Raw genomic sequence first — 22411 nt, 5'->3', positions numbered from 1 at the left:
ACGTGAATGAAGGTTCAGAATCTTCACCTCCCTTCTTACGAGCGGCGACGGCGGCGGTGCGAATGGCTTCCTCTTCTCCGATCCTCACTCCTCACGACAGCGGCGCCCTCAATAAATTCCCTTCTCCGGTCTAGTTTTCTCAAAATCTCTCCGATTCACTTCTCTCGCGGCTCAATATTTCGCTCTCGAGTCTCTGTTTTTCGTTTCGGATTGCGTGGATTGTGATGTTATCCTGTTGATGATGAAGATTGAAATTGCGGTTTGGCGGAGGTGATTGAGACGCGTGAAGTGTTGAAGACGAACGATGATGAACGGAGTTGATGTGGTTGTTGTTATGAAGCGTGAAGAGAGGAATGGCGACTCAATCGTGAGACGATGATGAATGTAGCGCTATTGCGAAATTCTCGAAGATGCGGAATCGCAAAATCATGTGATTATAGAGTGCTGCGATTTGATGACATCCACGATGAGAAATTCAAGTAAGTGCACGTTGATCTTTCTCTTTTACATTCTGATTTACATTTCTCCTTCTTCTTCTTGCTGACTTTCGAATTCACACATGTCGCGACGCCGTTGCTCTTGTGATGCAGGGACGAATGATGCGCGATGAACCTTTCCACAAATCAATGAACACTGAGACTCGATGATTGAAGACTTTTCTGTGGATAGAGATGCAGAATCGTGATGAGTTTCTCGTGTAACTGTTTCTGTTAGGATCTTTTCTTGGTTTTCAAGGATGAAGAATGGAGAGAGGGAAGATCGATGATGATTATGAAGAGATGGTGAAGTGATGGAGGTTGAATGATGGTGGTGGTTATGGAGCATGAAGGATTTCTGAGATGGAGAAAATGAAGAATGAGTATGGAGATTATGGTGTGTGAAGAAATGGCCTCCCTGAAAATGAGGCTAATGCAGAATATATAGGTAATCCCTTTTTTCTTCTCCAATTCTGAAATTCTATAACCGATTCTGTTAGGAAGTTTTCAGTTAGTTCTGTTAGAGGTTGTTAGGTTGTTAGGCTGAGCTGGCAGATTTGCAACTGTTTTTTGTATTTCTGTTGAGAGGTTAGTTTTGTTAGAAAAAGTGGTTAGGAAGTTATGAAGGTAGTTATTTTTCCTGTTATGAATGAGGTGATTTTCCGATTCTGCTCTCAGCTAGTTATATGGTAGTTAAGAAATTGTTAAAGGTGGTTAGAGGTGGTTTAGGTTAGTGATGGGAAAGGTTAATAACAAACTGTTAGGAAGTTAATAGGAGTTAATTGAATTGAAAGTGGGTTTATGAAGAAAAATAAAAGGGAAAACAGCTATGTTTAAGAACAGTTAGGGTGATTCAGTTGCAAGTCGAAAGCCTGTTATAGGTTTGCTATTTCTGGTTTTTTCTGTTAATAGCTAGTTAGAACAGCTAGGAAATGTTAGTTTGAATGGATGTTGGTGAAGGGGGCTGTTAGTTTTTGAAACTGTTTATTGGCTGCAAGTTTCATGAAGAAGGAATGGAGGGAGTTGTGTACTGTTTTGAATGTTAGCTTATCCATATGTAGGGCTGTTAGTAGGTTAATGGTTGTGTTTGGGACTGAACCATGGATTAGTGTATGAACTCATGCATTGTAGCAGGTTTGAGTATTATATTTGTTGACTCTGATTTTGCAAACGGGAATCGATCTCTTGAACTGGTGTAATGCCATTGAACTGTTCTAAAATGTGAAGATGTTTGACCGCCTTGTGACAGGTTTTGGTTTACATCTTGTCTGTGAGTTATGCCGGTAACTATTGCAGTCGCTTGTCAATTTTGGTCTGAACCGAAACACATATAGGACTGTCATGGATTGAAATCCTTTGTATTTTTAGTGTTTGTGTGAAACTGATACGTGCCGGTTGATTTGCAGGTTATCTCGGCGTTGGCTTGCTCACTTTGGCTTGTGTATGGCTTGTTTGGAATACCTTTTGATCACTCTGCTGTAAAACTCAGACTCAGCAGCAACCATATTTGAATCAACAATATACTCTATTTTGGGAGATTTATTCAATTTGTTCACAACTCTGTTTGTAATGGCTTCCTTTTTTCTCTTAGCGTAGTGACTTGGATCTTTGTAATGATTTGGAACTGTAATGATTCTTGGATCTTTGTAATGAAGTTTGACTTTGGTTTGAATGTGGATCTTTCTTCAAGTGATTTTGAAATTCACTCTTTACTTCCATTTTCGATTTGAATATTCAACATGCCACTTGGAAACCTGAGTAAACCATAGGGTGAGGTGAAAACTGTCAGAACCCTATGGTAGACATTTGGTTGGAAAGTCAACCTTTTGAGATTAACTTTGACCAAAGTTTGATGCTTTACACAGTGGCTTCCAAAGATGAAATGATTCACCCCAACACCATATAAACTCCGACATTTGCATACAAGCCCAAGTAAAGGCCTTGTAATTCAAATAATCAAATGGTCCAATACTTTAGATGATAGTAAAATCCCAACTGAACCAAGTCGCCAGCGATGATAAGGACTAATTGAAATCCAATATCAAGACTTGAAAACAAAACCAATTCATGGCACTAAAGCCCTAGAACCCCACTGATGATATAGACCAAACCAAGCCCTAATCGGGGTTTTACTCCACGAGGACCTCAAACCAAATGAACCCACACATATAACAACTCTCTTGGTCTTCTGATCCCTTGCCAAATTATCGATGTATGAATGTATGTGTTATGTTGATGCCTTAGTGAGAAGATGATGCAAATGAAGTGAAAAGCATAAGCCAGTTAGAAGTTAAGGGTAGGACAAATTTGGGGTATGACAGAAGGGACCATGGAGACTAGTGACGACTAGACTCGATCAAAAGACATAATCACGAAGATGTTGATGCTTGCGAAGCATAAGAATTACATTAATCCCTCAGGCCAAAGGCGGGGTGTAGCTCTTCAAGAGTGGCAATCATTCGAATTGCCACACACCAAGTATGGTTATTCAAACGATTGAAAAATGAGATGGGTTGAATGCCCACCCTCATTCGCACTCTAATTTGCACGCAACACACGGGAAATAACCACGACAAGACTAGTAACGACTAGACTCGACAAGAAGATGATAGTAACCATTGGAGATCCCGGAGATATCGATGCTTATGAAGCATAAGAATTACATTAATCCCTCAGGCCAAAAGGCGGGGTGTAACTCTTCAAGAGCGGCAATCGTTCGAATTGCCACACACCAAGTATGGTTATTCAAACGATCGAAAAAATGAGATGGGTTGAATGCCCACCCTCATTCACGCTCTAATCTGCACGCAGCATGCGGGAAATAACCTCGGAGACAACGATTCTGACGAAGAAAGACATTGTATCCGATCCACATTGGAGAGAGAAGATGAGACTTCTTCTGGGGGTGTATATATTTCTTTGTGCCTTCTGGGCACATGAAAACTGGCTTATGCACTGATGCATGTTTGAATTTTTCTATGGCGTAATGCTCCATTTTGATGGATGTGCTACGCTTTTGAGTATGCAATGTTATATGCAATGGATACTATATGCAGAGTGCCAAATAAAGGCATTAGTGAGGTAAACACCAGGGAGAATCCCCTTAGTGTTAAGTACCATGTGGAGGTGCCAATAGATATTGGACTTTGATTTGTAAGATGCTCCTTCTTTGACTTGAAGAATAATTTCTGACTTCTCACCATGTGCCACTGCTTGGAGGATTTTCAGCTTGTGGAGATTCCCTCGATTCACCATGTTGGGGATGAGAAATCCAGGTAACGAGCCTTGGTTAGGGGAGTAGGACAACTCCTAGGAGAAATAAACTCCTATGCTTGAGGAATGGAACAAACTCTCGGGAGAAATAGACTTCATGCTTGGGGAGAGACCAAGGTTCCAGGAGAAATAAACTCCTATGATTAGGGAGAGGACAGTAAAACTCAGAAGATCGTGCCCCAAGTTTCATGACCCATGAAGGAAATTGCCCCAGTGGATCCTTGGAGAGATTTGTCAAATCTCGACGTAACTGCCCCAGATTGGTTGAATTCAAGAGAGATTCCTCGACATGATTGCCCATATTGATCAAAGCTTGAAGAGATTTATCGACATGGTTGCCCCAGATATGCTGAATTTGAGAGGTCAAACCTCGACTTAATTGCCCCTGATTAGGTACATCTTACTAGAATCCTCAAGCTTTCTTTGTTTTGAAGTCAAACAAACGTGGAAACAACTTTACCACGCTCAACGGAGTCTTCAAACTCTTCCCCACAGAGTAATCAAAGAACGCATCAACTATTCATGCCCAACGGATTTCTTTAGAGAACCTGCCCCTTGATGGTCAATATTTGAGATGATTAGCTTTTACTCCTCGGAGTTCTCAAGTTTCTTGTACTTTGACATGATCAAGTTACTCACTGATTCTCATCCTTGAAAATTTCCTTGATGTTAAGCACATATTTTGCATGCAAAAGAATGTTAATTCTAAGAATGATAATTCTAATGCAAAGCCTATGTTAGTCTTGAAGTTGTAAAACCTTTTTTATGAAATGAGGTTGCGACCTCTTGTGACCGAATCACTAGTTGACACAACCTCGATTTTTGCATATGGAAGATAAAGCGAACGTACAATACCAACATGGATACGAGTCTCGCTTCATTGGGAGTCAGTTAAATGCTATCTCATCGAAGTGCGCTTTCAAAATAAACCCTACTTCAATTAGGACTTTTAAGGGTTGTAACTTGGCCGGGTTCACGGTTTTCAGAAAACAAAGGATTTTTAGGCTCAAAATTATTTGTACCCACCCCCTTCGTGATATTCTCCATTCCTATGTTCAGTTAACTCGACACGAGTGTTCATCCCTCATAAGGAATTTGAAATGGTTGAGGAATCAATGAGGTTCTTTGAACATGGCGGTCGCTCACCTTTTATTCTTCTGATTCATTGTCACACGACTTTGTTCTTGCTTGGCAATTTCATCGTCTTTTTTTTTCTTTTGCCATTTTTCTTTTCATCCTTTTCTTCTTATTTTTTTTGCCATTTCTTTTTTTTGCTATATTTTTTTTAACAAGTCGTGTGACCTCGCATTATCTTTGATTTGTTGGAGGTGATTAGGACTGCCTTACTCCTTTGATTTGATGAAGGATTACCATTGTGGTATCGTCATCTCTTGATCTTTTGATGAAATAAGGATAATCATTGCGGTTTTGACATTCCTCAACCTTTTGAAGGATAACCATTGTTGTATCCTTAGATGCATATCCTTTTGGTGAGTTTTGAACACTCGATCAAGTTAAATGAACACTACCCTGCCCCAAGGTTAAAATAAGGGTTTTTATGATTAGAAAAGAAACTCCTTCTCCAAGGCTCAAAGGGGTTGTCGAGGGTCTATCTCCCTTATATCTCCGGTGTTTGGGGATGTGAAATAATGCCTGTACATCCTCAGTAGGGTTTTATTCAAAAACACACGATTAGAGATTTTGCATTTTTATTTTTCATCATTCTCCCTCAGCTTTTTTCCTAAGCAAGGGATTAGTAAAGTTGGTATCGTATACAAGCGAATCATTTTATGAGTGATAACGAAAGGATTACTTCAAGACGAACATAAACAATGTATTATGATTTTCATTCAAAAATTAACAAGTTTTTACATGCTATCAATGCTTAAACAAACAAAGGAAAAATTACAAATGAGAATGCAGTAAAGAAACTAAATGAATGTCATTGTTGAGGAGACTTGACTCCGTCTGGACTTATTGATCTTGAATACTTTCTGCAGTTCTTTCCAAACACTTCAGATTACTCCAAAAGAGAACTCCAACGAAGTCACCCATGAGTCGTAAACTTTTGCCTTGCTTTAGGGATTCGAGCAATGCGGGTGATGCAATGCTCAAGATAAGAGTATGTCTTGCTTATCCCTCGTGCGGGAGCCCCAAGCATAGTTGCTAGAATAGTAATTGCCATCATAAGTGAGAAGAATCTCGTATGGTCATCAAGCTCAGAAAAGCTATTTGTTGTAAGGAGAGCTCAAACACCAACTGAAATACCAACCTCCATGGATACAACTGAGCACAAGAACCTTGAAAATGAGAGATGTTTCTACAGAACAATCTGGATTACCCTTTTCGAAAAAGATTCTGACAAAGTTGCACAAGGACTTGTGGTGCTTTTATTATTATCATACCAACGAGTTCAAACAAGGAAGGTAACTTTCGACAAGACAAGAAATATTGCAAATGAGAATACAGAAATGAAATGATGATTGCCATCCTTGAGGAGCCTTGACTCCGCCTAGGCTTATTGTTCTTTGGAGACTTTCTAAAATCCGGGCTCTTACTCGGGCAAGGGAATTCCATTCACACACATGTTTCCTCCTTGAAGGGTTATATACCTCTCGTCAATCAACTGTTGTACTTTGGATTTGAAAGCGTTGCAGTCTTCAGTGGAGTGCCCTGCTGACCCAGCGTGATACCCACATTGCACATTAGAGTCATACCCAGGCGGAAACGGATGGGGTGGAGGCTTCAGAGATTTGGGAACCACCAATGAGCTTTGAACTAGGTATGGTAGAAGTTTATTGTATGTCATAGGAATTTGGTCCAGAGGAGCATTTCTTCGTCCCAAATTACTTCTAGGTGGACACTGATTCAGATGGCCTTGTTGATGTGGAACATATTGCTTTTGTGGCGAATACTGAATCGGTTGTGGTTGGATCATGTGGGGTTGTTGATGATTCAAATACTCAATCTGCTCAGGTGCCTTCCCCTTTTGATTTGGACGAGAAACAATCAAAGACTGATAAAGTGGAGAATTCGGAATCCAAGATAGTGTGTTGTGCTTCTGACTTGAAGTAGATCCGACATAGAAGTATGAATCAACCTTTTCTTCCGCCACAGGTGGAACTCTATTTCCTTGAACACTCATACCCTCGGGGGTAAACAAAATCACTTTTGAGTCAATGAGATCTTGAATTTGATGTTTCAGCGCCCTACAATTCTCAGTATCATGACCAGGTGCCCCAGAATGGAACTCGCATCGAGCATTGGAATCAAAATTGGGGGGAAGCTTTTCAGGCATGGACAAATCGCGTAGCTCAACCAACCGAAGTTCCAGCAAACGGGGAAGTAACTGAGCATAAGGCATCGGGATCGGATCGAGAACTCTCTGAGGCATCTTAGGTTTTTGCCCACACATTTGGCCTCCTTGATTCATTCTAGGGACATGAACAGATTGACGTGGAGGTAACGGCACTTGAAGTTGAGGGAGATCCCTCTGAGGCATCCCATGAGTGAAAAGAGATCCTATTGAAGAGAAGGAGTCAACAATTTCTGTTGCAGCAGCAGAGGCAACATCACCTTCTTTTCTTAGTACCGTCTTCAGAACTTCCATGACTAGGCTCAACTGAGTCTTCAACTGATTGTTTTCCTCTTTTAGTGCACCTTGATTATGGATCAAGTCTTGCATCTCCAACATAAGATGACCCATTTGTTCCCTCATCTCATCCATTTCCTCACGGAGTTGTTCCATAGTTGATCTTGTAGTTGTGGCAGTGAGAAGTCAAATCTGTTGTTGATCTTGAAATCTGGATAGGAAGGGTCCCATAAGTCTTTGAAAGAACCATGAAATGCATGATAGTATGAATGCATGTTTCATTTATGAGAGATCCTAAAGTCTTTTCATACACTTTTGCTCTTCTTTTTTTTTCTTTTTCTTTTTTCCTTCTTTTTTGGAATCAAGGTTTCTTTTTGTATAGAGTATCTTTTCTTTTTTGCTTTTCTATTTCCTTTTTCTTTTTCTCCTTCTTTTTTTGGAAATAGACTTTAGGATCTTTCATAAATGGAGTGGATAAAACAATGATGTTATGCAATGCAACAGCATGGGATAAAGGTCCATATAATCTTAGTAACCACTGTACGATCCTCTGAATAACTGATATAGGTCAGATGTCATGAGATCAAAGGTCCGGCATAGGTACCACACAACCATGGGAACAATAGTCACCAACAGAACAGAATAGTCACCAACGGTACCTGTCATGTATATCCCTCCCCACTCACAGGTGAATCTAGGTCAGGGTAGGTCAAAAGGTCTCCAGCGTTAACAACTCTTCTGGAACACCATCATCGTTGCAAATACATGCCAACAACGGTATCCCATTTGAGTCTCGACTGGTCGTGGGTCTCATGATCGCAATCAACAGAACCTGACATTCTGTTGGCGTCATGACTATCCACTCTATCCTAGGTGTCCTATGTGTCCACTCTGGCCTGGGTGTTGGGCCTTTTACCTCATAGAAACAACCCACCCAACCTGCAAAACAAAGCAGAAAAATATGTGGCCCCCACGGGGACCCATAATATAGTCCAGATGCATGCGGAAAGTAAACATGATATGCAAGCAGGAAAATAGACATGATATACAGGCATATATACAAGATGCAGCACATAGGAAATAAACAAAGAAACACCCAAAGAAAAGAAACAAACAAAGGCTAGGATCGACTCGCTAAGAATGGACCAGCACAGGTCTACCAACATCCCCAGCAGAGTCGCCAGCTGTCGCACGCTCGCGAAAAATGAACAGAGTCGCCACCAATATATTTATCCCATAAGGGAAAGGAATATCAGAAAACGTAACAAGGGAAGGAACAGGGTCTTGCGACCAGAGAATCTAGGTACGGGAGTCGGTTACGCGAGGGGAAGGTACTAGCACCCCTCGCGCCCATCGTACTCGATGGTATCCACCTATGTTTGTTTCTATCTAAAGGGTGTATATCTATGTCTAAAATCTAAATGCGAATGAATGCAAAATGTAGGGAAAATAAAGAATTGTACTCGCACGGGCCTTACCCCGTTGCCTACGTATCCTTTTCAGGAATCAGAGTTACCGTAGCTCGGCTCACGATTTTCTGTTTGTTTTTGTGTTTTTTAGTTGGGCGGAGTTAACGTTCGCGCTCTTGCATAAGGGATCTCCTACGATGCGTACGAGCGGAAATAACGGTGCCCTTAGGTGCCAACGAGGCAAAAGAAAAAGAAATGATTGGTTTGTGTCTTTTAGGGTAGATAAGTGATGAACAGTTCTCAATACCGGGCCACTCACCACTTTCTCTACTTTGTTTTAATTTGAACCATTATTAGGTGTTTTAAGTGTTTTTGGTTGTGTATTTTTTAAGGGGATTTACTTCGCGATTCGAATCACATAAAAATGTATAATGATCGAGAAGCAGGTTAGGGAATGAATCCCACTCACTTCCATCCCATTATGTAATGTTTGAGAAACAGATTAGGGAATGAATCCCACTCATATCTCTCCCATTAATTAATGTTTGAGAAACAGATTAGGGAATGAATCCCACTCATTTCTCTCCCATTAAGTAGTGACCGAGAAACAGATTAGGGAATGAATCCCACTCGTTTCTATGCCACTAAGCGATTGAGAAACAGACTAGGGAATGAATCCCACTCATTTCTCTATCACTTTCTTAATGTGATTCGCGTCTTCCTTTATTAAGTATTTTAAAAGTTTAAAAAGAAAAAGAATGCAATAGGGAACTAATCCTAAATTCTAATCTAAGTTGTCTATACAAGTCTAAATCCTAATGTTAACATGGGATAGATTCTAAAAGAAGCATACAAGGTGGGCCAAAAATATGGCAAAAAACAAGTAACAAAATCACACAACAATTATACAAAAAATAGCATGAAAATGATACAAAACACTATTATTTTTATGGCATTTTTATGAAGGAGAATTCAAAGTATTAATGTCAAAATTAACCTAAGATCTACTTATTTTTTATGGTTTTTTATGAAGGAAATTGAATTCTAATTAACCAAAAAGAATTAGCCTAAACTAACATTTTTATTGATTATTTTCTATGTCATTTTTATATTACCTAGAAATAAACAAAGATTATGATTCTAAGTATCGTTATTATCTAAAAATCTAATGAGAAAATTATGATTTTTATATGCCTTTTATTATCTAAAAATATGGTAAAAAAAACTATGTAAGAAGACCTAAAATCTATCAATTAAGTGTGAGTCAGGGGGGGTGTTAAACTGAAATTAGTAGTGCATACAGCAATTCTGGGCACAGATCCAATCAATAGCCCAAGGGAGGTTTTTTGTAACAATTCTGTTTAGGCCAAAAATAACGGTATAATGGACCTAGAGGGTGGGTGAGGTAGTGATTTTTGTAACAGGCCCAATGCAATGATCATGAACACTTTCAGATTTTATTTCAATAAAAAAAATAAAATAAATTAAAACTAAGAAAATTAAAAAACGAGAAGAGGAATTAGGGTTACCAGTTTGTGACCTTTGGAGTCTTGGAGCCAGAATCTCCCTTTTCTTCATCTGCGTGAACGGCGACGGCGGCCACTCTCTCCCTCCAGCGAACTTCCATCGATCTTCACAGTGAGCCAAGATCGAAACGATCTCTTCCTTCATCTCAATCTCTCGAATTTCTTTCTCCTATGATGAAATCTTCTCCGACGAGACTCTCTTACGACGGCGCGGCTAATTGTCATCGGCGCCGGAGGAAATCTCCATCTCCGAGCGCTCATTCCAGGTAATGCTTCGTGAATTTGTCTCTTCACTCCTTCTCGTCCTTCTTTCTTTAGACTTTCGATTTCCTTTTTGTACGATTGCGTTGCGAGATTGCGATGCGCAAAGATGATGGACGTGATGCGATGCTGATGACTGTTCTTGCTGATGTTGTTGTAGGAACGCGATGAAGATTGTTGTTGCGGTGATGAATGAACCGAATTCGTGGAGAGTTGAAATTGGTTTTGAAGGTTTGTGAGATGCTTCCGAATCCTTGACGATAGATGATGAAGATTGAATGAAGAGTGATGCTTAAAGGTTCTGTTGAAGATTTTGGAGGAAGAAGCTTGTGATGAGAGTGTGGAGATTGCAGAGGGAGTTGAAGATGATTGAAGGTGACGAAGTGATTCACCGTGGAGAAAGAGAAGGGGTCTGAAGGATGATGAAGATGAATAGTGATGATGATTGAGAATGAATGGTGGAGACTGAATCTGAATGTGATGGATCAGTTATATAGAGATGGAGGTTTGAGAATCTGAGCTTCAAGGTTAGTTACCACTCTTTTCCCCTTTTCTGTTATGCTGTTTTGAAGTTAGTTATAGGTTGCAGATCAGTTAGGAATTAATTATGGTTAGGAAAAGTTTACAAAGTTAGTTATGGATGTTTTTTTTTCTGTTATAGGATTCAGTTGGTGATTGGTTAGTAGGTTGTTAGAAGTTAGTTGGTAACTGTTAGTGAGACTGTTAGAAGGTGATTAGAGCTGTTAGTTATTCTTATAGTGAAAAAACTTAAGAAAAGTTAGTTAGGGTAAGTTTGAAAGTTGGTTACGTGGAGGTTAGAAAGTTGTACTAGGTTGTTAGTAAGGAGAATGGAAATTAATTGGTTATAGAGTAGTGTGAAACTGAGTTGGTTTGAAACTGTTAGAAGATGGGTTTGAATTGGGTATGTAATGTATGTATGTGAATGGTGAGTTAGTAAACTGTCAGAATGAATTTATCTGAACTGTTATGTTTGAAATGTATGTGGTGGCTGCAAGTTATAAGCTGGAAACAGATTGGGTAAGTAATTGTGTTTAACAGGGGCTGTTAGTTTTGGTATGATAATGTATTGTTGTTTGAAATTGTGAACATGATGACATTTTCTTCTTCTTTTTGCAGGACTGACTGGATGCAGGGGCGGATATGTTTGTTTTTTTGGACAGGTTCATAAAGAAAGAGAATGAAGCTGAATTCCGGTGCTGAGCTTGAAGATGAAGAAACAAATATTTATTGGACTTGAATTGAAGATTGGAGATTAGGATAAAGGCACTAAGACTCAATGTTTGGATATTTTGTAATGGATATGTTTGTATTTGGACTGTATTAGATATTTTTGTATGGAAATTGAATGGTGTAATGGTTTTTTGAATGGACATTTGAGTGTTTTTGTAATGAACGACTTTTGACTTTAGGAATGTACATTAGTTTTGCAATAAGTCTTGTGTTTGCATCTTGAATTCCAAACAATCACCATGAGTGAATCTTTTTTATTGCATATTTGAAACGACTTTTGGTGTCACAGAGGAATTGTGTTTGAGAACCTTGAACTATGTCACTCGAGGATTATTCCGCCTTTTCTCTTTTAATCTCTCAAGAACAAACGACTTCTTGCAATATTGGTAACATACATAAATCAAAACCTTGCACCGAATTTGTGAATAAGATTAAAGTAACTCTCCTTAATATGAAGACCATAGCCATATGATTTGTGAACTGAACAATAAGTTGCTTCTTTGAATTGATGAAAGATGATTTCCATAAAACTTCCATACACAATGGGATAATCCTTGATACAAAACTAAGAAGAAGTTTATACATCCTCTTGCAACCCTTGAGTTAACAAGAAGAAAGCCATATGATCCTTGAGTCAACCTTAGTTCACCTAAGCTTCCAACCATGCTCTTGATTGATGAGAAATGCACTCAATGGATTCTTTATCCAAATCCAAACCATTGAACTCTTGAGGAGAAAAAGTCAGGAGGCAAAAACCCTAATTCACGAGATCTCCAGTTGAAATAACGTCAAGCTCAAGCACAAGGGATTAGAAACCCCTAATTTCAATAATCCTTGATCCCATGCTTCTTATTGATTAATGAATGCATGATCTATGTTAGATGACCTAATGGAAGTATGTACATGAATGTAAAGCCTAAACCAGATGAAAGTGAAAGGGTAGGACAAATTTGGGGTATGACAGGTACGACTAATGACTAACAGTTATCCCGACAGACAAGATCACTCTAGAAGCAATGTATACAAGGGGCATGACGTGCTCTGTCCAATCAATCTGGGGCAATCAGATCAACATTCCGAGAATCTCTCAAGAATGCCAATAAATTTGGGGCAATCAGGTCAAGATTTCGGGAATCTCAAAAAAATCCGATCAATCTGGGGCAATTAGGTCAAAATTCAAAGAATCTCTCAAGAATGCCAAGCAATCAGGGGCATGCACCCAAGTGGGTCTGAAGCTACCTCTCGATCAGTCAGGGGCATCATCCTCAATTTATGATTACTAGGGGCAGGTCACCCATAGTATATATCTCAGAAGGTCCTCACAAGGCGAATCTCTCTAGAGTCCCTACTGGCAGGGGCAAAGCTAGGCAAGGCCTGTTTGACACTTCGATCAATACTCATTGGTTTATCCCAATCAACACAAGCCCAGGAATGGCACTCACTATAAACACTGGAGGCAACGTTAAGGCACCCATGTCTTCCCACGGAGCCGGATTCACAAGATCCTATCTCCACAGAGTATTCCTCAAATAGCTATCTTCAATCCCTCCTCCAAATGAGTCTATTCATCTCTCTTATCCCCAGTCAGGGTGCGTCAAGGATCAATCATTCAAATTGCTTTCATCCCCAAGCAGAAATCATAAATTCCCAGCTGTATATCTTCAAGACAAGACCAGGCATCAGAATCACAATGTCATAGAGGTTTATTTTCTCAATCAAGAAGAAAATACTAATATACTCCAGGAAGGACAAATCATGTTCATGCATTCATACATCATGTACCCCATGGCATATGCATAACAGTCTCATTCATTTAAAAAAATTATATTACAATACATCCACCACGACATTGCATAAAACTAATGTTTCTTTTTCATTCTATTTCTACAATCAAATGAACATTATCTTCTAGATATAGTGCAAAGATAATCAAGTCAATGATTTAATTCTGACACTCATTTTAGATGGAGATTTAGTTCTGATACTTAATTTTGGATGTCTTCCAGAGATGGTTCAGAAATAATCAAGACAGAGATTTAGTTCTGATACTTAATTTTGGATATCTTCCAGAGATAGTTCAGAGATGATCAAGACAATGATTTAGTTCTGATACTTAGTTCCAAGTATTCTCCAGAGATATTTCAGAGATAATCAAGACAATGATTTAGTTCTGATACTTAGTTCCGGGTATTCTCCAGAGATAGTTCAGAGATAATCAAGACAATGATTTAGTTCTAATACTTAGTTCCGGGTATTCTCCAGAGATAGTTCAGAGATAATCAAGACAATGATTTAGTTCTGATACTTAGTTCCGGGTATTCTCTAGAGATAGTTCAGAGATAATCAAGAGACATTCAAAGATCTAATTCTATCATCACGAACGGTGTAGACACGATCATCTTTCCAAGATCAAATTCAGTTACTACGAACGGTGCTGACACGATCAATATTCCGAGATCTAATTCTATTACTACGAACGGTGTAGACACGATCATCCTTCCAAGGTCTAATTCAGTTACTACAAATGGTGCTGACACGATCAACATTCAAAGATCTAATTCTATCATCACGAACGGTGTAGGCACGATCGTCCTTCAAAGATCTAATTCAGTTACTACGAACAGTGCTGACACGGTCAATATTCCAAGATCTAATTCTATCATCACGAACGGTGTAGACACGATCATCCTTCAAAGATCTAATTCAGTTGCCACGAATGGTATCGACACGATCAATATTCCAAGATCTAATTATGTCATCACGAACGGTGTAGACACGATCAACATTCAAAGATCTAATTCAGTTACCACGAACGGTACTGACACGATCAACCTCAAAGATTAAATTCGGTCACCACGAACGGTGCTGACGCGATCAAAGAAAGAAACAGACTTAATCATGGCATTCAATTCAGAAAAGAACACGACAATGAAGTCACGATAATGGAGTCACGACAATGGAGTCACAAAAATGGAGTCACGACAATGGAGTCACGACAATGAAGTCACGACAATGGAGTCACGACAATTGAGTCAAGACAATTGAGTCACGACAATGAAGTCACGACAATAGAGTCACGACAATTGAGTCACATATCTAATCCCGGTATTCAGTTCAGAAGCGATCACGACGATGGAGTCACGACGATGGAGTCACGACAATTAAGTCACGACAATGGATTCATGACAATAGAGTCACGACAATCAATTCACTCATATGATCCCGACACTCAGGGCAAACGAGCCAACGATTTAATTATGACACCACAAATACAGTCTAATGTACGACTCAGCCTGCCACACGTCAATACACAAACTAATGGCATCTTTAAGCCCATCTCCGAAAAATACGTTCTGTCAACGTCTCAACTGATGGCATCTTTAAGCCCATCTCCAGAAAAGGTCCCTACATCAGCAAGGGCAAATTTCTTGATATTCTAGTGTTCAATCCTCTTCCGCCTTCAGATTTCGACAGGCACACATGCCAATCTACATCCTCAGGTTTAAGAAGATTGAACACGGGCAGCTGTCATACCCCAAAATTTACCCTCTCATTTTTAAAGACAAAAATCTTCAAGTGCGAAAATAATTGAAGAGGACATCCTAAGTTTCCCGACAAATTCAAAATTATTCTCAAATAATGAAAATTGAGAAAATTATGACTGGTGAAAGTTGGGAAATTTTGAGTCGGTGCATAAAGTCCAAATTGAGCAAATTCATTATTGGGTCATAGTTTTAATCCAATCACCCCTTAAATTATTTTATTTCAATTGTTTTGATTTATTCATTTAAATAATTCAAAATGAGGAAAATAAAATAAATTAAGCTCTTAGTGAGGTCCAAGCCCATTTTCCTTTTAACCTAATATTTTCTTATAAATAACTAACAATCCTTATTTTTAACCATTCACCAACCATTCACCTCTACCAAATTCTCTGTTCCCATACACTAACAATCAACAACTCTCATAATTTTACACCCATCCACAAAAAAACCTTTACCGTCGTTTTGATCGTTACGAATAATCTTTTGTCACTCTAATTTCGGTTGCAGCAGAGTGATAAATTTTCCAGCCTATCAGCCGAATTTTGAAACTACTGTTTCGATTTGCTCCAGATTTTTTCCAGAAGTTCAGAAAAAAATTGAGGAACAATACTCCTTTAAAGGAATTCGGCGCTCAAAATCGTAAATTCCTCGTTTTTCTATTTTATTTGATTTAATTTCTATTTTCATATTTTCAAAAAAATCTCAAAAAATTTGTAGCTTCGTTATCTTATTTTATTTGATTTATAATCAAGTTTTTATATTTTTTTGATTTTATTTAGATCACTTTTCTATTTTTCCATTTGTTTTCTTAACCGTAACATTGCAGTGGTTTATGAACAGGTTTTCTATGGATTGGCCAACTGGAAGGAGCTTTATCCCTTGACCTCAAGGAGTATCCAAGTGTTTTTTTGGCCAAAAACCTTTTTGGCTTTTGGCCAAATCAAGGTTATTCCTATTTGACCAAAAACCTTTTGGTTTTTGGCCAAATCAAGGTTATTCGTATTTGGTCAAAAACCTTTTGGTTTTTGGCCAAATCAAGGTTATTAATAATTTTGGCCATAATTTAATTTTCTAAACCCCGTTTCTTTTTTTATCTTATATTATTATAATTATTATTATTATTATTATTATTATTATTAATATTATTATTCTTATTATTAACATTATTATTACTACCTTTTTTGCAGGTACTTCCTTTGGCCATTAACCCTGTTTTGGCCAAACACTTAGTTGGCAACTTTCCCATAATGCACCCTCAAGGATTGTCACATCAAATCTCAGCCTCTTCGTTTTGGTTCTATTTTCTTCCCTTTTTCTTTTCCTTTAATTAACCCTCTTTTATTATTAATATTTAATTACAAACCAAAACCTTAAATTTTCTCCATATGTAAATGTTGTCCATTTTCATGAATTAGGGTTAGGAGTTTATCACATTCTTTATTTTTAGGCTAGTAATTATTTTTAGGTTAATAATAATTAATTTTAGGCTAATTAATTTATTTTTAGGCTAATTAATTTATTTTTAGGCTAATTAATTTATTTTTAGGCTAATAATTACTTTAGGCTAATTAATTTATTTTTAGGCTAATAATTATTTTTAGGCTCATTAATTTAAATTTAGATTAAACAATTTAAATTAATTAGGTTCATTTAATCAATTGACTTTCCCTTGCCATGTTACTTTAGTGCAGTTAGGCTTAGTAATTACTGGTAGGTGTTGCCTATTAACCATAGATTTAGGTTTTTCCCCATAATTCTTTTAAAACACTAATTTTCTTTATTTTGCCCTCTTATTTTACTTTATTATTTATAGTTTCGCCTTTATTTGTTTACTTTACTATTGTTTACTTTACTATTATTACTGTAGTGTCTTGCAGGGTTATCATCTACTTAATTATTTCTTGTGGTTTTCCCGCAAGTTTTTGCCATATTATGTAACTGCTCACAGGATGTAATAGTTTAATTAGGGTTTTTATTCCTGCCTTTATTTTTCTGCCCTACAGGTGTTTATTGTAATAGCGTAGGAACTTTTAATTCTGCCTTTATTTTTCGGTTGTGGTTAGTAATCCTAGGGAGTGCAAGCCTTGCTAAAATTAACCTAGTATCACTCTAATTACAAGATAAAATATCTGAATATTGATCACCTGATTGTGCCACACACACACCTTTAGGGTAACCTCTTTTGTTGCTTGTTGCCTTTGAATTTTAAAATAGTCAAGTCCCTCAAATACGGGGATACCTAAAGCAAATGTCGCTCTTAGTTCATAAATCATCATAAGATCATAGTCCCTTCGAAGTTGCCTAACAAAAAAATGATCTTGTCCCTCGATGTTGCCTCGGTAAATTATGATTGTCCCAATTGCTAAGGTATCCTCGTCGGTTGCCTAAGAATGACTATTCTATCTTTCCCTAAAGACTACCTACCCTCTACATGGTAGGGACAATTTTATGGCGAACGATATTTCCTCGATGACCCTTTACATCCAATGAAAGGACTTCCTACCATCAAATGGTATGGATAGCCCTTTCAAACTAAAAAGCTAAAAGAACAAATTTTCTAACTTAGGGTACGTGCTCCTGATTGCTTGCTCTATTCAAATTCAAATTCAAAATTCCAATCTCTTTTTCCCACTTATTTTCAAATACTTTCAAAACAAGGCTACGCTTATTTACAAGCTAATGTCCTTAAACAAAGTCTTATCTTATTCACACACTACACTTCAAATATTTTGAAAAAGAGTGATCTAAGCAATTAAGAGCCCATGGATAACCACGGATATAAAGGGTGCTTACACCTTCCCTTTGTATAACTTACCCCCCGAACTCAAAATCTTTTTAAGGTCTTTTTCTGTTCTTTTAGCCTTTCTATATATTGGATAAAATAAAAGTCGGTGGCGACTCTTGCTTACCGCGACATTTCTTAAAAGTCAGTTCACCGTATTACAATCGCACATGCCACTGCTTCGGCCCTAAACTCCTTCGGCATCTTCTTGCTCTTGAGCATGCTTCGCACCATGTTAAGTATGGTTTGGTTCTTTCTCTCTGCTACTCCATTGTTTTGTGGTGATCTTGGCACAGTCAGTTGACGACGGATTCCATGGTCTTCACAATATTTATTGAACTCATTTGAAGTGAACTCTCCTCCTCGATCAAATCTCATGGCCTTAATGGAAAGACCACTTTCTTTCTCCACAAGAGATTTGAACTTCTTAAAGTTTTCAAACACTTATGACTTCTCCTTCAAGAAATAAACCCAAGTTTTTCTGGAATAATCATCAATAAATAGGAGAAAGTACTTACTCTTTCCAAAAGAGTTGGGTTTGATTGGTCCACAAACATATGTGTGTATGAGCTCTAGCGACTTTGTGGCTCTTGATGTTGATTCCTTTGGAAAGCTTTTTCGGAATTGCTTCCCAATTAGGCATCCTTCGCAGAGTTGGTCTGGGTGGTTGATGCTAGTCAAGCCTCTCACCATCTCCTTCTTTGCCAAACGTTCTAGACCATCGAAGTTGAGATGCCCAAATCGTAGATGCCATAGCCATGAAAAATCGGTATAGCAAGCCTTGAGACACTTTGCCACATCATTTTGAATGTTCAAAAGGAACATTCTATTCTTTGACATAGGCACCTTAGCAATCAAGTTATGTCTACAATCTCTTAAGAAAAGACTATGTTCTTTCAAGTGGATGTCATAGCCTTTCTCTAATAATTATCCCAAGCTCAAAATATTATTCTTCATGTTAGGCACATAGTAGACATTGGATATGAATTGATGACTACCATTCTTCAAGCATATGAGAATTTTACCTTTGCCTTTGACCGGTATCTTCGAGTTATCTCCAAATGAGACATCGCCATTTGCCGCTTCATTAATCTCTACAAACACGCTTCGATCGCCGCACATGTGGTTGATTGCACCAGTGCGAGGTACCACTTGTTTCTTTTCTCTTCAACTTGGTTTTGACATGCGAGTAGCAAAGTTTCTTCTTCTCCACCTTTTTCTTCTACAAAGTTAGATTTCTCTTCAACTTTCTTCAAGAATTTACACTCAGATGCATAGTGACCAATCTTGTTGTAGTTGAAGCACTTGATTTGTGATTTTTCGTACCTCGACCATGAATTTCCTCTTCCACAACCTCTTGTCGCTTGTGGATTCCAGCTTCTTTCTCCATTGTTGAAGTTGTTAGAGTAGTTGTTGTAACATCCTCTTCCTTCTCCCCCACGTCCTCGTCCACGTCCACGATCTTGGCGACGACCTCGTCCTCTTTGGCTCTTGTAGTTTACATAGTTTGCTTCCTTTATGTTGAGTTATAGTAGTTGCTCTATAGCCTCCTTTTGTTTAGTTTTTCTCTTTTGTTTTTCTTCATATGCTTGTAAGGAACCCATGAGTTGCTCAATGGTCATGGTCTTTAAATCCTTGTTTTCTTCAATGTTGGCAACAATGAAGTCAAAACTTGGATTTAAAGTGCGAAGTATTTTCTCCATGACTTTCACATCATCAACATCTTCACCATTTCTTTTAAGTTGATTGACTACGGCTAATACTCGAGAAAAATAATCAGAAATTGATTCGGACTCCTCTATAAACAAACGTTCAAAGTCACCTCTAAGAGTTTGAAGACGAATCTTTTTTACCTTCTCAATTCCTTTGTTGCAAGTTTGAAACTTGTCCCATGCTTCTTTGGTCGTCGTTGCGTTGGATATCTTCTCAAAAGTATCTTCATCCACCGATTGATAAATGAGGAAAAGAGCTTTCTTGTCTCTCTTTCTTGACTCCTTCAATGTATCTTTTGCACCTTGACTTAGTGAGGCTTCATCTTGCTCCTTGAAGCATTTCTCAACGACATCCCACACATCTTGAGATCCTAGTAGCGCCTTCATCTTGATACTCCAATTATCATCGTTGTTCTTTGTGAGCATCGACATTTGAAAAGGGAAACCTCCATTTGCCATCTTTTGAGGACCTTGAAGCTCTGGTACCACTTTGTTGGAAATAAAGGTTGTTTTTGTGTGTAGGACAAGTGTTTAGAAATATTGGAGGCTTGAATAGAAATTTGATAGGTAGGAGAATTCTTTATGGAAGAGAGAACTTTGTATTTGTGCTTGATGCAAATGTGTAGGATTACATCTCTATTTATACTACTCTAAGGAGAACACTAGACACACTAATTCTAGAGAGTTCTCAACTCTAGAGATTCAAAGAGTATTCTAGAGAATTTTACAACTATAAGAAATATCTAGACATTCTAAACACTATAAGAATTCTCTAGAAACACTACCCAAAATTATCTAAGCCCAAAATAACTAAGCCCAAAATATCAAATAATTAATTTAGGCCCAAATCAAGTTTATATTTCAACAGTGTAGGTACACTTGACCCGCCTCTTGGTCCATTAGAAGACACATACCTCCCAGTTTTACTGTCACGATCCAATACCTAATCATAACTATTGCATGAACCGAATGGTGTGATAAACTGAAAAGCTTGTTTATTTCATTTGAGAAGTTGGCTATTTAAAAGCCTTACATAACAAAATTAGAGAACAATCTGCACTAGCCTAAAAAATAGGACTTCCTAAAGACTAGGCAACTTATTAACAACACATAAAATAACTCCTACAACTTAGAAAATAACTCCTACAAACTAGGACATTAACGTTAACAAATTCTCCCTTAAACTAAGTAGATTACTTAGTTTACTTCACATACTCCAAGTAAATCTCTAAGTTTCTGAAACTGTTCCAACTTGAGAGGCTTTGTTAGAATATCAGCAACTTGATCCTGTGAGCCACAATGAACTAAACAAATTGCTCCTTCCTTGCATAAATCTCTTAGAAAATGGAAACGAACTGCAATATGCTTACTCCTTTTGTGTAGAATCAGATTTTTGGATAATTTTATTGTTGAACTATTATCACAAAAAATGGTTGTGCATTCATCATTATCACAGCCAAGTCTTTTATAAAGAATTATTATTATATAAAAAAGTTATTAATAAAAACAAAACAAAAAGAACAAAATAACATAATAATAATAATAATAAAACAAAAAAACATGGGCGTTGGATCCTGTGTGCCATGATTCTGAGGGTACATGGTGGGCACGCGCTACTGAGACCTTTAGATCTTCACTGGCAACGATCTAGTGGTGGAAAGATGAAGATGTATGGTGAGCCTTCATAGTCTGGATCCTGTGTGCCATGATTCTGAGGGTACATGGTGGGCACGCGCTACTGAGACCTTTAGATCTTCACTGGCAACGATCTAGTGGTGGAAAGATGAAGATGTATGGTGAGCCTTCATAGTCTGGGCGTATAGGATCTGTGAACAAATGCCTTGAAAAATAAAATCTTGTGACTTGGGGATCGAACCCCTTTCTTGATGGTCACATGAGTCTCTTGATTGCCAACTGCGTTGGGTTGTATTGCTGTTAGAATAATGATTACTAAATAATAAATAAGAAAAGATAACTATAAATGTTAAATTCATAAAGAATAGTCAACTGGGCCCCTGGATCGCGTGTAACCAATGAGAGAAGGAGAGAGGATCTACAAGCTTTGACCAACCAATAGCAATTGGAGAGAGGGATCGTCCATCTTTTACCAGCGAATGAGGGAGAGGCGCGTGGGGTCCAAATTTCAACCCCACTATTCATCTCCTTCAACCTCCATACCTGCAGAAATTCTTGCGCAATCTTCCATCGAAACTCAGCCAAACAACGTTAGAAAAATAACATAAAAGCCCAGATTGTCTTAAATTTACCCCCTGAGTTCGAAGACGGCATTAGTTTCTCGTGAATCCCTCTACAAATACCAAAACGAACGACATGGTCTCTTATGCCCTAGCCATGGTGAGATTCTGTCCCTGCGCGTAAGCTTAAAAACAAAGGCTCAAAACAACTCTAAACAACACCATTATTATAACAAGGTCCATTAAATTCATTTATAATGCATGAGTTGAAAGTTTCGAATCAAAATTTCAATGCAAACCGTGGTAAGCCAAATGACGTGACTATGCGTGCATGGAGCTTCAATAACGTGTTGGTTGTGCTCCTGAGATCTCCAAAGGGATGAAGGAAG

The 22411-nt window shown here is 38.1% G+C and overlaps 1 protein-coding gene and 1 long non-coding RNA gene across 2 annotated transcripts; one reads left to right on the top strand and one right to left on the bottom strand.

Moving 5' to 3' along the window:
• LOC131630876 (uncharacterized) lies at positions 1–2146 on the top strand. Its single transcript, XR_009292536.1, has 3 exons — positions 1–479; positions 591–924; positions 1883–2146. It is a non-coding gene; the product is annotated as an uncharacterized LOC131630876 (long non-coding RNA).
• Positions 2147–19641: 17495 nt separating this feature from the next.
• LOC131630873 (uncharacterized) lies at positions 19642–20286 on the bottom strand. Its single transcript, XM_058901613.1, has one exon. It carries the CDS (start codon positions 20284–20286, stop codon positions 19642–19644), a length of 645 nt encoding a protein of 214 aa, XP_058757596.1.
• Between the last annotated feature and the right edge of the window lie 2125 nt (positions 20287–22411).

Source organism: Vicia villosa, unplaced genomic scaffold (genome assembly GCF_029867415.1).
Source record: "Vicia villosa cultivar HV-30 ecotype Madison, WI unplaced genomic scaffold, Vvil1.0 ctg.000746F_1_1, whole genome shotgun sequence".
Lineage (NCBI taxonomy): Eukaryota > Viridiplantae > Streptophyta > Magnoliopsida > Fabales > Fabaceae > Vicia > Vicia villosa.
The sequence above is the reverse complement of the archived record's forward strand: the minus strand, read 5'-3'. Positions and strand labels throughout refer to the sequence as shown.

Coding starts and splice junctions, on each gene's coding strand:
- LOC131630873 (XM_058901613.1), bottom strand. CDS start 20,286: ATGGCAAATGGAGGTTTCCCTTTTCAAATGTCGATGCTCACAAAGAAC.